The sequence below is a fragment of the Pristiophorus japonicus genome, unplaced genomic scaffold, assembly GCF_044704955.1.
Source record: "Pristiophorus japonicus isolate sPriJap1 unplaced genomic scaffold, sPriJap1.hap1 HAP1_SCAFFOLD_1012, whole genome shotgun sequence".
Lineage (NCBI taxonomy): Eukaryota > Metazoa > Chordata > Chondrichthyes > Pristiophoridae > Pristiophorus > Pristiophorus japonicus.
This window is the reverse complement of record NW_027250663.1, coordinates 17,496-31,016: the sequence shown is the minus strand read 5'-3', so window position 1 is coordinate 31,016 and position 13,521 is coordinate 17,496. Positions and strand designations below refer to the sequence as shown.

Below are 13,521 nucleotides of genomic sequence, written 5' to 3'. Positions count from 1 at the left end.
CCTAAATGGTGACGCTGCAGGAGCAGCAGTGGAGTTGAAACATAGAAAATAGGTGCAGGAGTAGGCCATTCAGCCCTTCGAGCCTGCACCACCATTCAATAAGATCATGGCTGATCATTCACCTCAGTACCCCTTTCCTGCTTTCTCTCCATACCCCTTGATCCCTTTAGCCGTAAGGGCCACATCTAACTCTCTCTTGAATATATCCAATGAACTGGCATCAACAACTCTCTGTGGTAGGGAATTCAACAGGTTAACAACTCTGAGTGAAGAAGTTTCCCCTCATCTCAGTCCTAATTGTCCTACCCTTTATCCTAAGACTTTGGCCCCTGGTTCTGGACTTCCCCAACATCGGGAACATTCTTCCCGCATCTAACCTGTCCAATCCCATCAGAATTTTATGTTTCTATGAGATCCCCTCTCATCCTTCTAAACTCCAGTGAATACAGGCCCAGTCGACCCAGTCTCTCCTCATATGTCAGTCCAGCCATCCCGGGAATCAGTCTGGTGAACCTTCGCTGCACTCCCTCAATAGCAAGAACATCCTTGAGAACTAGATCCACAGATCATCAAAGGTGGGAGAATAGATTGATGAAACTGTCAAGGAGCATCTGGGATCTTAGGTTTTATAAACAGGGGCTTGGTGTAGCGAGGCACAGAGGTGATGCAAGCCACTAGTTAGGATCCATTTTTGGGCACCTTTCTTTCGGAAGGAGGTCATGGTCCTGGAGAGAGTGCAGAGGAGAGTCAGGGAGATGAAGCAAGGGGCAAGAGGCTTTCGGCTCGAGACTGCAGGCAGCGTCAGAGTGAGGGGCCTTACCTGTCGTACCAGTCGCGACACTCCCCGGACGGATATTTGGCGAGGTACGAGGTGAAGAGGAAGCAGGTTGCTGTGGACTGACACCAGGCACACTGGCTGGAATTGTTGAGGCATTCCTGACACGTCAACTGCCTGTCAACACAAACGCAACTCGGTCACCGACACAGCAGGAAGAGCGGCTCACAGCAGCTCGAGGGGGCAGCGGAGGAGCAAGAACCAGCACATTACCCAACCCACATACACTGAACACCCAACGCTGTAACACCACTGGGATGGACACAAGACCCTGGGGCGCGACCCCTCACCGCCCCCGCCCCGGGGCGCGCCCCCTCACCCCCCCCGGGGCGCGACCCCTCAACCCCCCGCCCCCTGGGGCACGACCCCTCACCCCCCCGCGGCGCGACCCCTCACCCCCCCGCCCCCGGGGCGCGACCCCTCACGCCCCCGTCCCTGGGGCGCGACCCCTCACCCCCCCCGCCCCAGGGCACGACCCCTCACCCCCCCCCGCCCCGGGGCACGACCCCTCACCCCCCCCGCCCCGGGGCGCGACCCCTCACCCCCCCACCCGCCTGTACCCCCCCCCCACCCCGCCTCATCGTCTGTGCAGTGTTTCCAGCACTGTGACTCACTGGTGGCAGGGTTTGGAGCAGCTGGCTGGGGAGCGGATGCCACTGGACGATCTCCCTCGCCGGTTGCACTGGAAATCCCCCTTCCGGTTGACGTTGACCTGCCACTCACAGTACGGGTCCTGGAGAAGGGACAAGAACACAAGGTGAGCGGATTTCTGGTGCTCGGAGGCTGTGCGGTGGCGTGTCACGTTCAGTCGGGCCTCACCGTGCTGCATAAGTGGCAGTCTGTGTACTCGCTGCACTGCACGCAGTTGCCAGGAGACAAGACAAGATGTAAGCCCCTCCCACACTGGCTGTCCATGCCCGAGGCCCGCTGGTGACAAGTGCTGGTGTTGGAGCACCAACCACAGCCCTGGTCAGCAAGGCACGCGAGGCAGGAGTGGTAGGAATCGCAGTCCTCCGATCGCAACGGCTCCAGGAAGTGGAAGGAGATTTCCTGAAAGAAATAAAATTAATTCAGTTTTATTCACAGGGAAAATCAGTCAGTTCTATAAACAAAATCGCAAACATGCAGCACGCATCCACACGCAAACATGCAGTGCAGACACATAAGAACTTAAGAATTAGGAGCAGGAGTTGGCCATAAGGCCCCTTGAGCCTGCTCCACCATTTAATAGAATCTTGGCTGATCTGATCATAGACTCAGGTCCACTTCCCACCCACTCCCCATAATCCTGGACTCCCTTATAGGTTAAGAAACTGTCTATTTCTGTCTTAAATATATTCAATATCCCAGCTTCCACAGCTCTCTGAGGCAACAAATTCCACAGATTTACAACCCTCTGAGAGAAGAAATTCCTTCTCATCTCAGTTTTAAATGGGTGGCCCCTTATTCTATGATTATGCCCCCTGGTTCGAGTCTCCCCCATCAGTGGAAACATCCTCTCTGCATCCACCTTGTCAAGACCTTTCATAATCTTATACGTTTCGATAAGATCACCTCTCATTCTTCTGAATTCCAATGAGTAGAGGCCCAACCTCCTCAAGTTTTCCTCATATGTCAACCCCCTCATCCCCGGAATCAACCGAGTGAACCTTCTCTGAACTGCCTCCAAAGCAAGTATATCCTTTCGTAAATATGGAAACCAAAATTGCACGCAGTACTCCAGGTGTGGCCTCACCAATACCCTGTATAGCTGTAGCAAGACTTCCCTGCTTTTATACTCCATCCCCTAATCCACGTATGCAAACATGCAGCACGCAGCCACACATATGCAGCCACACACACATGCACGAGGAGACATAGGAGCAGAGACACACTCCCTCTCTGCCCAGTCACACTCGCACACCTTCCCAGCAGCACTGATAGCCAGTACACAGGCTGTTCTGTGGCCAGGAATGCCAGCAGTAAACCAGTACTCACTGAAGTGTCGACAATGTTAGACCGTTCCCACGTCAGCGTCATCTCACTGGTCTGGCCGTTGCCAGAGTTGTTCAGCGAGCCCTCCAGCCAGATGGTGTACTTGTTCCCACGCTCCAGGTTCGGGAAAAGCCGGTCCCCACTGTTTCTCTGCAGGAGTCGTGTCTCCTTTTCAGGTTGACCAGCCCAGTGTCCAACCTCCTCCTGCCCACATGGAAGGGCACACGGAGAAGTTACACGAGCAGCCCAGACCGCACTCTTCCTCTCCACCCTCCCGCAGTCCAGACCCCCGCCCCCCCACAGCCCAGACCGCACTCTCCCCCCACCACCCCCCCACCACAGCCCAGACCGCACTCATCCCCCAACCCCCCACAGCCCAGACTGCATTCTCCCCCAACCCGCCCACAGCCCAGACCGCACTCATCCCCCAATCCCCCCACAGCCCAGACCCCACTCATCCCCCAACCCCCCACAGCCCAGACCGCACTCATCCCCCAACCCCCCCAAAGCCCAGACCCCAGTCATCCCCCAACTCCCCCACAGCCCAGACCCCACTCATCCCCCAACCCCCCCACAGCCCAGACTGCACTCTCCCCCAACCCCCCACAGCCCAGACTGCTCTCCCCCAACCCAGAGCAGCCCAGACCGCACTCATCCCCCAACCCCCTACAGCCCAGACTGCACTCTCCCCCAACCCCCCACAGCCCAGACCGCAATCATCCCCCTACCCCCCACAGCCCAGACCACACTCATCCCCCAACCCCCCACAGCCCAGACCCCACTCAACCCACAACACCCGCACAGCCCAGACCCCACTCATCCCCCAACCCCCCCACAGCCCAGACCGCACTCATCCCCCAACCCCCCCACAGCCCAGACCGCACTCATCCCCCAACCCCCCCACAGCCCAGACCACACTCATACCCCAACCCCCCCACAGCCCAGACCCCACTCATCCCCCAACCCCCCCACAGCCCAGACTGCACTCTCCCCCAACCCCCCCACAGCCCAGACTTCAGTCTCCCCCAACCCCCCCACAGCCCAGACTGCAGTCTCCCCCAACCCCCCCACAGCCCAGACTGCACTCTCCCCCAACCCCCCCACAGCCCAGACTACAGTCTCCCCCAACCCCCCCACAGCCCAGACTGCACTCTCCACCAACCCCCCCACAGCCCAGACTGCACTCATCCCCCAACCCCCCACAGCCCAGACCCCACCCATCCCCCAACCCCCCACAGCCCAGACCGCATTCATCCCCCAACCCCCCCACAGCCCAGACCCCACTCATCCCCCAGCCCCCACAGCCCAGACCCCACTCATCCCCCAGCCCCCACAGCCCAGACCCCACTCATCCCCCAACCCCCCCACAGCCCAGACCGCACTCATCCCCCAACCCCCCCACAGCCCAGACCGCACTCATCCCCCAACCCCCCCACAGCCCAGACTGCACTCTCCCCCAACCCCCCCACAGCCCAGACCGCACTCTTCCCCCAACCCCCCCACAGCCCAGACTGCACTCTCCCTCAACCCCCCCACAGCCCAGACCCCACTCATCCCCCAACCCCCCCACAGCCCAGACTGCACTCTCCCCCAACCCCCCCACAGCCCAGACTGCACTCTCCCCCAACCCCCCCACAGCCCAGACCGCACTCATCCCCCAACCCCCCCACAGCCCAGACCCCACTCATCCCCCAACCCCCCCACAGCCCAGACTGCACTCTCCCCCAACCCCCCCACAGCCCAGACCGCACTCTTCCCCCAACCCCCCCACAGCCCAGACTGCACTCTCCCCCAACCCCCCCACAGCCCAGACCCCACTCATCCCACAAACCCCCACAGCCCAGACTGCAGTCTCCCCCAACCCCCCACAGCCCAGACCGCACTCTCCCCCAACACCCCACAGCCCAGAATGCTCTCTCCCCCAACCCCCCAAGCCCAGAATGCTCTCTCCCCCAACCCCCCCACAGCCCAGACTGCACTCATCCCCCAACCCCACCACTGCCCAGACCCCACTCATCCCCCAACCCCCCACAGCCCAGACCGCACTCATCCCCCAACCCCCCCACAGCCCAGACTGCACTCATCCCCCAACCCCACCACTGCCCAGACCCCACTCATCCCCCAACCCCCCACAGCCCAGACCGCACTCATCCCCAAACCCCCCCACAGCCCAGACCCCACTCATCCCCCAACCCCCCACAGCCCAGACTGCACTCTCCCCCAACCCCCACACAGCCCAGACTGCACTCTCCCCCAACCCCCACACAGCCCAGACCGCACTCATCCCCCAACCCCCCCACATCCCAGACTGCACTCTCCCCCAACCCCCCACAGCCCAGACCCCACTCATCCCCCAACCCCCCCACAGCCCAGACTGCACTCTCCCCCAACCCCCCACAGCCCAGACTGCACTCTCCCCCAACCCCCCACAGCCCAGACTGCACTCTCCCCCAACCCCCCACAGCCCAGACTGCACTCTCCCCCAACCCCCCCACATCCCAGACTGCACTCTCCCCCAACCCCCCACAGCCCAGACCCCACTCATCCCCCAACCCCCCCACAGCCCAGACTGCACTCTCCCCCAACCCCCCACAGCCCAGACTGCACTCATCCCCCAACCCCCCACAGCCCAGACTGCACTCATCCCCCAACCCCCCACAGCCCAGACTGCACTCTCCCCCAACCCCCCACAGCCCAGACTGCACTCTCCCCCAACCCCCCACAGCCCAGACTGCACTCTCCCCCAACCCCCCACAGCCCAGACTGCACTCTCCCCCAACCCCCCACAGCCCAGACTGCACTCTCCCCAACCCCCCATAGCCCAGACTGCACTCATCCCCCAACCCCCCCACAGCCCAGACCGCACTCATCCCCCAACCCCCCACAGCCCAGACTGCACTCTCCCCCAACCCCCCACAGCCCAGACCGCACTCATCCCCCAACCCCCCACAGCCCAGACTGCACTCTCCCCAACCCCCCATAGCCCAGACTGCACTCTCCCCCAACCCCCTCACAGCCCAGACTGCACTCTCCCCCAACCCCCCCACAGCCCAGACTGCACTCTCCCCCAACCCCCCACAGCCCAGACCGCACTCATCCCCCAACCCCCCACAGCCCAGACCCCACTCATCCCCCAACCCCCCACAGCCCAGACTGCACTCTTACCCCAACCCCCCACAGCCCAGATTGCACTCATCCCCCAACCCCCCACAGCCCAGACCCCACTCATCCCCCAACCCCCCCACAGCCCAGACTGCACTCTCCCCCAACCCCCTCACAGCCCAGACCCCACTCATCCCCCAACCCCCCACAGCCCAGACCGCACTCATCCCCCAACCCCCCACAGCCCAGACCCCACTCATCCCCCAACCCCCCTCAGCCCAGACCCCACTCATTCCCCAACCCCCCACAGCCCAGACCCCACTCATCCCCCAACCCCCCACAGCCCAGACCCCACTCATCCCCCAACCCCCCACAGCCCAGACTCCACTTATCCCCCAACCCCCCCACAGCCCAGACATCACTCATCCCCCAACCCCCCTCAGCCCAGACCCCACTCATCCCCCAACCCCCCCACAGCCCAGACCCCACTCATCCCCCCAACCCCCCCACAGCCCAGACTGCACTCTCCCCCAACCCCCCCACAGCCCAGACCGCACTCTTCCCCCAACCCCTCCACAGCCCAGACTGCACTCTCCCCCAACCCCCCACAGCCCAGACTGCACTCTCCCCCAACCCCCCCACAGCCCAGACTGCGCTCATGCCCCAACCCCCCCACAGCCCAGACTGCGCTCATCGCCCAACCCCCCCACAGCCCAGACCGCACTCATCCCCCCAACCCCCCCACAGCCCAGACCGCACTCAACCCCCAACCCCCCCACAGCCCAGACCCCACTCATCCCCCCAACACCCCCACAGCCCAGACTGCACTCTCCCCCAACCCCCCCACAGCCCAGACCGCACTCTTCCCCCAACCCCCCCACAGCCCAGACTGCACTCTCCCCCAACCCCCCCACAGCCCAGACCCCACTCATCCCACAAACCCCCACAGCCCAGACTGCAGTCTCCCCCAACCCCCCACAGCCCAGACCGCACTCTCCCCCAACCCCCCACAGCCCAGAATGCTCTCTCCCCCAACCCCCCACAGCCCAGAATGCTCTCTCCCCCAACCCCCCCACAGCCCAGACTGCACTCATCCCCCAACCCCCCCACTGCCCAGACCCCACTCATCCCCCAACCCCCCACAGCCCAGACCGCACTCATCCCCAAACCCCCCCACAGCCCAGACCCCACTCAGCCCAGACTGCACTCTCCCCCAACCCCCACACAGCCCAGACTGCACTCATTCCCCAACCCCCCACAGCCCAGACCGCAATCATCTCCCAACCCCCCCACAGCCCAGACTGCACTCTCCCCCAACCCCCCCACATCCCAGACTGCACTCTCCCCCAACCCCCCACAGCCCAGACCCCACTCATCCCCCAACCCACCCACAGCCCAGACTGCACTCTCCCCCAACCCCCCACAGCCCAGACTGCACTCATCCCCCAACCCCCCACAGCCCAGACTGCACTCTCCCCCAACCCCCCACAGCCCAGACTGCACTCTCCCCCAACCCCCCACAGCCCAGACTGCACTCTCCCCCAACCCCCCACAGCCCAGACTGCACTCTCCCCCAACCCCCCACAGCCCAGACTGCACTCTCCCCAACCCCCCATAGCCCAGACTGCACTCATCCCCCAACCCCCCCACAGCCCAGACTGCACTCTCCCCCAACCCCCTCACAGCCCAGACCCCACTCATCCCCCAACCCCCCACAGCCCAGACCGCACTCATCCCCCAACCCCCCACAGCCCAGACCCCACTCATCCCCCAACCCCCCTCAGCCCAGACCCCACTCATTCCCCAACCCCCCACAGCCCAGACCCCACTCATCCCCCAACCCCCCACAGCCCAGACCCCACTCATCCCCCAACCCCCCACAGCCCAGACTCCACTTATCCCCCAACCCCCCCACAGCCCAGACCCCACTCATCCCCCAACCCCCCTCAGCCCAGACCCCACTCATCCCCCAACCCCCCCACAGCCCAGACCCCACTCATCCCCCCAACCCCCCCACAGCCCAGACTGCACTCTCCCCCAACCCCCCCACAGCCCAGACCGCACTCTTCCCCCAACCCCCCCACAGCCCAGACTGCACTCTCCCCCAACCCCCCACAGCCCAGACTGCACTCTCCCCCAACCCAGACCCCACTCATCCCCCAACCCCCCACAGCCCAGACCGCACTCTCCCCCAACCCCCCCCACAGCCCAGACCCCACTCATCCCCCAACCCCCCACAGCCCAGACCGCACTCATCCCCCAACCCCCCACAGCCCAGACTGCACTCTCCCCCAACCCCCCCACATCCCAGACTGCACTCTCCCCCAACCCCCCACAGCCCAGACCCCACTCATCCCCCAACCCACCCACAGCCCAGACTGCACTCTCCCCCAACCCCCCACAGCCCAGACTGCACTCATCCCCCAACCCCCCACAGCCCAGACTGCACTCTCCCCCAACCCCCCACAGCCCAGACTGCACTCTCCCCCAACCCCCCACAGCCCAGACTGCACTCTCCCCCAACCCCCCACAGCCCAGACTGCACTCTCCCCCAACCCCCCACAGCCCAGACTGCACTCTCCCCAACCCCCCATAGCCCAGACTGCACTCATCCCCCAACCCCCCCACAGCCCAGACCGCACTCATCCCCCAACCCCCCCACAGCCCAGACCCCACTCATCCCCCAACCCCCCACAGCCCAGATTGCACTCATCCCCCAACCCCCCACAGCCCAGACCCCACTCATCCCCCAACCCCCCCACAGCCCAGACTGCACTCTCCCCCAACCCCCTCACAGCCCAGACCCCACTCATCCCCCAACCCCCCACAGCCCAGACCGCACTCATCCCCCAACCCCCCACAGCCCAGACCCCACTCATCCCCCAACCCCCCTCAGCCCAGACCCCACTCATTCCCCAACCCCCCACAGCCCAGACCCCACTCATCCCCCAACCATCCCCCAACCCCCCACAGCCCAGACTCCACTTATCCCCCAACCCCCCCACAGCCCAGACCCCACTCATCCCCCAACCCCCCTCAGCCCAGACCCCACTCATCCCCCAACCCCCCCACAGCCCAGACCCCACTCATCCCCCCAACCCCCCCACAGCCCAGACTGCACTCTCCCCCAACCCCCCCACAGCCCAGACCGCACTCTTCCCCCAACCCCCCCACAGCCCAGACTGCACTCTCCCCCAACCCCCCACAGCCCAGACTGCACTCTCCCCCAACCCAGACCCCACTCATCCCCCAACCCCCCACAGCCCAGACCGCACTCTCCCCCAACCCCCCCCACAGCCCAGACCCCACTCATCCCCCAACCCCCCACAGCCCAGACCGCACTCATCCCCCAACCCCCCACAGCCCAGACCGCACTCTCCCCCAACCCCCCCCACAGCCCAGACCCCACTCATCCCCCAACCCCCCACAGCCCAGACCGCACTCTCCCCCAACCCCCCCACAGCCCAGACCGCACTCATCCCCCAAACCCCCCCACAGCCCAGACCGCACTCATCCCCCAACCCCACCACAGCCCAGACCCCACTCATCCCCCCAACCCCCCCACAGCCCAGACTGCACTCTCCCCCAACCCCCCCACAGCCCAGACCGCACTCTTCCCCCAACCCCCCCACAGCCCAGACTGCACTCTCCCCCAACCCCCCACAGCCCAGACTGCACTCTCCCCCAACCCAGACCCCACTCATCCCCCAACCCCCCACAGCCCAGACCGCACTCTCCCCCAACCCCCCCCACAGCCCAGACCCCACTCATCCCCCAACCCCCCACAGCCCAGACCGCACTCATCCCCCAACCCCCCACAGCCCAGACTGCACTCTCCCCCAACCCCCCCACATCCCAGACTGCACTCTCCCCCAACCCCCCACAGCCCAGACCCCACTCATCCCCCAACCCACCCACAGCCCAGACTGCACTCTCCCCCAACCCCCCACAGCCCAGACTGCACTCATCCCCCAACCCCCCACAGCCCAGACTGCACTCTCCCCCAACCCCCCACAGCCCAGACTGCACTCTCCCCCAACCCCCCACAGCCCAGACTGCACTCTCCCCCAACCCCCCACAGCCCAGACTGCACTCTCCCCCAACCCCCCACAGCCCAGACTGCACTCTCCCCAACCCCCCATAGCCCAGACTGCACTCATCCCCCAACCCCCCCACAGCCCAGACCGCACTCATCCCCCAACCCCCCCACAGCCCAGACCCCACTCATCCCCCAACCCCCCACAGCCCAGATTGCACTCATCCCCCAACCCCCCACAGCCCAGACCCCACTCATCCCCCAACCCCCCCACAGCCCAGACTGCACTCTCCCCCAACCCCCTCACAGCCCAGACCCCACTCATCCCCCAACCCCCCACAGCCCAGACCGCACTCATCCCCCAACCCCCCACAGCCCAGACCCCACTCATCCCCCAACCCCCCTCAGCCCAGACCCCACTCATTCCCCAACCCCCCACAGCCCAGACCCCACTCATCCCCCAACCATCCCCCAACCCCCCACAGCCCAGACTCCACTTATCCCCCAACCCCCCCACAGCCCAGACCCCACTCATCCCCCAACCCCCCTCAGCCCAGACCCCACTCATCCCCCAACCCCCCCACAGCCCAGACCCCACTCATCCCCCCAACCCCCCCACAGCCCAGACTGCACTCTCCCCCAACCCCCCCACAGCCCAGACCGCACTCTTCCCCCAACCCCCCCACAGCCCAGACTGCACTCTCCCCCAACCCCCCACAGCCCAGACTGCACTCTCCCCCAACCCAGACCCCACTCATCCCCCAACCCCCCACAGCCCAGACCGCACTCTCCCCCAACCCCCCCCACAGCCCAGACCCCACTCATCCCCCAACCCCCCACAGCCCAGACCGCACTCATCCCCCAACCCCCCACAGCCCAGACCGCACTCTCCCCCAACCCCCCCCACAGCCCAGACCCCACTCATCCCCCAACCCCCCACAGCCCAGACCGCACTCTCCCCCAACCCCCCCACAGCCCAGACCGCACTCATCCCCCAAACCCCCCCACAGCCCAGACCGCACTCATCCCCCAACCCCACCACAGCCCAGACCCCACTCATCCCCCAACCCCCCACAGCCCAGACCGCACTCATCCCCCAACCCCCCCACAGCCCAGACCCCACTCATCCCCCAACCCCCCCACAGCCCAGACTGCGCTCATCCCCCAACCCCCCCACAGCCCAGACTGCGCTCATCCCCCAACCCCCACACAGCCCAGACCCCACTCATCCCCCAACCCCCCACAGCCCAGACCGCACTCATCCCCCAACCCCCACAGCCCAGACTGCACTCATCCCCCAAACCCCCCACAGCCCAGACCGCACTCATCCCCCAACCCCCCCACAGCCCAGACCGCACTCATCCCCCAACCTCCCAAAGCCCAGACCGCACTCTCCCCCAACCCCCCCACAGCCCAGACCCCACTCATCCCCCAACCCCCCACAGCCCAGACCGCACTCTCCCCAAACCCCCCCACAGCCCAGACCGCACTCATCCCCCAACCCCCACAGCCCAGACCGCACTCAACCACCAACCCCCCAACAGCCCAGACTGCACTCTCCCCCAACCCCCCCACAGCCCAGACCGCACTCTCCCCCAACGCCCCCACAGCCCAGACCCCACTCATCCCCCAACCCCCCCACAGCCCAGACTGCACTCTCCCCCAACCCCCTCACAGCCCAGACCCCACTCATCCCCCAACCCCCCACAGCCCAGACCGCACTCATCCCCCAACCTCCCACAGCCCAGACCCCACTCATCCCCCAACCCCCCTCAGCCCAGACCCCACTCATTCCCCAACCCCCCACAGCCCAGACCCCACTCATCCCCCAACCCCCCACAGCCCAGACCCCACTCATCCCCCAACCCCCCACAGCCCAGACTCCACTTATCCCCCAACCCCCCCACAGCCCAGACCCCACTCATCCCCCAACCCCCCTCAGCCCAGACCCCACTCATCCCCCAACCCCCCCACAGCCCAGACCCCACTCATCCCCCCAACCCCCCCACAGCCCAGACTGCACTCTCCCCCAACCCCCCCACAGCCCAGACCGCACTCTTCCCCCAACCCCCCCACAGCCCAGACTGCACTCTCCCCCAACCCCCCACAGCCCAGACTGCACTCTCCCCCAACCCAGACCCCACTCATCCCCCAACCCCCCACAGCCCAGACCGCACTCTCCCCCAACCCCCCCCACAGCCCAGACCCCACTCATCCCCCAACCCCCCACAGCCCAGACCGCACTCATCCCCCAACCCCCCACAGCCCAGACTGCACTCTCCCCCAACCCCCCCACATCCCAGACTGCACTCTCCCCCAACCCCCCACAGCCCAGACCCCACTCATCCCCCAACCCACCCACAGCCCAGACTGCACTCTCCCCCAACCCCCCACAGCCCAGACTGCACTCATCCCCCAACCCCCCACAGCCCAGACTGCACTCTCCCCCAACCCCCCACAGCCCAGACTGCACTCTCCCCCAACCCCCCACAGCCCAGACTGCACTCTCCCCCAACCCCCCACAGCCCAGACTGCACTCTCCCCCAACCCCCCACAGCCCAGACTGCACTCTCCCCAACCCCCCATAGCCCAGACTGCACTCATCCCCCAACCCCCCCACAGCCCAGACCGCACTCATCCCCCAACCCCCCCACAGCCCAGACCCCACTCATCCCCCAACCCCCCACAGCCCAGATTGCACTCATCCCCCAACCCCCCACAGCCCAGACCCCACTCATCCCCCAACCCCCCCACAGCCCAGACTGCACTCTCCCCCAACCCCCTCACAGCCCAGACCCCACTCATCCCCCAACCCCCCACAGCCCAGACCGCACTCATCCCCCAACCCCCCACAGCCCAGACCCCACTCATCCCCCAACCCCCCTCAGCCCAGACCCCACTCATTCCCCAACCCCCCACAGCCCAGACCCCACTCATCCCCCAACCCCCCACAGCCCAGACCCCACTCATCCCCCAACCCCCCACAGCCCAGACTCCACTTATCCCCCAACCCCCCCACAGCCCAGACCCCACTCATCCCCCAACCCCCCTCAGCCCAGACCCCACTCATCCCCCAACCCCCCCACAGCCCAGACCCCACTCATCCCCCCAACCCCCCCACAGCCCAGACTGCACTCTCCCCCAACCCCCCCACAGCCCAGACCGCACTCTTCCCCCAACCCCCCCACAGCCCAGACTGCACTCTCCCCCAACCCCCCACAGCCCAGACTGCACTCTCCCCCAACCCAGACCCCACTCATCCCCCAACCCCCCACAGCCCAGACCGCACTCTCCCCCAACCCCCCCCACAGCCCAGAGCCCACTCATCCCCCAACCCCCCACAGCCCAGACCGCACTCATCCCCCAACCCCCCACAGCCCAGACCGCACTCTCCCCCAACCCCCCCCACAGCCCAGACCCCACTCATCCCCCAACCCCCCACAGCCCAGACCGCACTCTCCCCCAACCCCCCCACAGCCCAGACCGCACTCATCCCCCAAACCCCCCCACAGCCCAGACCGCACTCATCCCCCAACCCCACCACAGCCCAGACCCCACTCATCCCCCAACCCCC

The 13,521-nt window shown here is 65.6% G+C and overlaps 1 protein-coding gene across 1 annotated transcript in view; it reads right to left on the bottom strand.

The window, feature by feature from the left end:
- megf8 (multiple EGF-like-domains 8) overlaps positions 1–3,013 on the bottom strand; it is a gene marked incomplete at its 5' end in the record, with an annotated part of 57,102 nt that extends 54,089 nt beyond the window's left edge. Inside the window, 4 exons of the mRNA XM_070869913.1 lie at positions 821–952; positions 1,450–1,568; positions 1,655–1,885; positions 2,813–3,013. Coding sequence (XP_070726014.1) covers positions 821–952; positions 1,450–1,568; positions 1,655–1,885; positions 2,813–3,013 — 683 coding nt within the window. The remainder of the gene's footprint in view (positions 1–820; positions 953–1,449; positions 1,569–1,654; positions 1,886–2,812) is intronic.
- Positions 3,014–13,521: the final 10,508 nt, after the last annotated feature.